General features: G+C 41.7%; 1 protein-coding gene across 1 annotated transcript; it reads right to left on the reverse strand.

Moving 5' to 3' along the window:
• Nucleotides 1–171: 171 nt before the first annotated feature.
• On the reverse strand, nucleotides 172–1,951 carry LOC111654236 (E3 ubiquitin-protein ligase synoviolin; the record flags this gene model as incomplete). The annotated part of the gene is made up of 5 exons (XM_023405176.2): nucleotides 1,795–1,951; nucleotides 1,545–1,637; nucleotides 1,244–1,396; nucleotides 679–727; nucleotides 172–275 (listed from the first exon to the last, which is right to left on the reverse strand). Coding segments are annotated over exons 1-5 (531 nt in total), but the record flags the coding sequence as incomplete, so codon positions are not given.
• Between the last annotated feature and the right edge of the window lie 21 nt (nucleotides 1,952–1,972).

The raw sequence follows: 1,972 nt of genomic DNA on the forward strand, positions 1-1,972 counted from the left end.
GGACCACCTCTTGGTGAGTAAAGGAATGAAGTTTGATGCTGAACTCATTTCTTCTAGACTGGTGAGTAAACAGTTTTTAATGCTAACGTTGGCTGTGTGGCAACAGAATAACTTACAAATAGCTCCTTTAAAAACAGAGCTTTAATTCAACTCCAATCAAGTATGACAAACCTCAAATCCAAAAACAAGCTGGACCGAGGCTCCTCTGGTAATGATGCTGTGACAAGCATGGTTGACAAACAGGAAGTCCAGGACACCCAGTAGTCCCATGAGAGCTGCAGGGAACGAAGAACAACACTTTTGTGAGCGGTTGCAGTACCTACATAGAAATGTAGGAAAAAAAAGTAACTTTGTATTTGCCCAAAATAAACAGTTGTCCTGAATTCAAATACAGTAAGTTGTATGTGATCAAATGGCTCCTTTTACCAGTGCTACTATCAGTCTTATGGTTTGTTAAAGTCATTCTGATGTGCAGCTCCATTAAACAGTGGAGCACCTGGTCTGATGCACAAACAGATTGATTTGCATACGGTTTCATTTAGCTAAAAGACTTTCATAAGCAGCATCAATGGAAATGAAAGAGGTACAGAGAGGGAAGTGAAAGAGAAAGAGTAAGAAAGAACCAACACAGAAGGGCGGGAAGAATGATATTGAACAGGCTGGATAACATTTACTTACACAATACTCTCATGTGAAAAACCCAGGATATGTTAGGACTCCGTTCCATCTGTCAGGAAACCATGGAAATAAACATTATTTAAATGTTACTTAAAGCATATGAAGTCACATATGTTTATTCATTAACATAATGATTGATTCTGTGATCCTGAATGATAAGTGTATCAATAATTCTCTAATGCAGGAGCACAGAAACCTGTAATATGGTCCAGTTTGTTTGCTATTTGGCTAATGACTGCTGTCTAGTGAAAGCAGTTTGGTAAAGCCAACATCTTCACCACCCAGGAAAAGCTTTTCACTTATTCAAATAGTTTTGGCTAAAACTCCAATTCACAGCACAGTGAAGGCCCTTTAACACTCAATGTGTATCTGAATTATCAGCTGCAAAATGTCACGTAACAATATTTGTTCAACTCTGGCATGTCGCCTTATCCACACACCATCTGCCCCATCCTGTGCCATGTTTCCCTGCTACCTTTAAGCAGTGTACTGTATACAGAGACAGTGAAGGAAGTATGCAGGGTATTGTGCAGGTTGAGAAAGTTGTTTCTCTATCATCACTCACAAAGTCCACCCGGTCCTCAGCTAGCCAGTGGAAGCACTTAAGAAAGAGCAGGAGGGTGAAGAGGGCGACAAAGCGAGGGGAGAAGTCATCCCTGAACACAGTGAATGCCAGGCACGTCTCAGTCACCGCGTACCAGGAGCGCTCAATGAGGTGCTGATTGTAGAGAAGGATAACAAACCACAGAAAATAAAGTGTGATTGGATTCATGGTTGTCATTTACAAGGCACATCATGCATTAAATACAAAGGTGAGTGTGTGTTACGATGAATCAGGAGAGTAATAAATATAAGAAGAACTCTACCTCCATTTCTGCAGCCCTTAGCTGTCCAAAAAAGACCTTCCTCATGAACTTTCCCAGCAGAAACACCAGCACAAAGGCCTGAATGTACAACACCTGATACCAGAAACAAATAGACAGGAAAAGCTGATTCCTCACAGTGTCACTGATATGGCCTTTGGGGGAATATTGTCAAATTCAAAGATATTAATAAGAGTAATCTATTCAAATAATTTAAACCAAACTCAAGATTTGACATTAGCACTGCTCTTACCGCCATACTGGGGCTGCTCTTGGTGAGGTAGACCACAGTCGGGTAGAACTGGTGTTTGAGGAAGTAAGCATGTGCCACCACAGCCCCAGTCAGTGCCAGACTGGTGGCAGTCACCAAGGCTGCTCGCACCATTTTGGACTCAGCTACAGATACTGTGGAGGGGAAACACATGAAGGGA

This window comes from Seriola lalandi, unplaced genomic scaffold (assembly GCF_002814215.2).
Source record: "Seriola lalandi dorsalis isolate HSWRI2012SDOR001 ecotype SW California unplaced genomic scaffold, Sedor1 jcf7180001974590, whole genome shotgun sequence".
Classification (NCBI taxonomy): domain Eukaryota; kingdom Metazoa; phylum Chordata; class Actinopteri; order Carangiformes; family Carangidae; genus Seriola; species Seriola lalandi.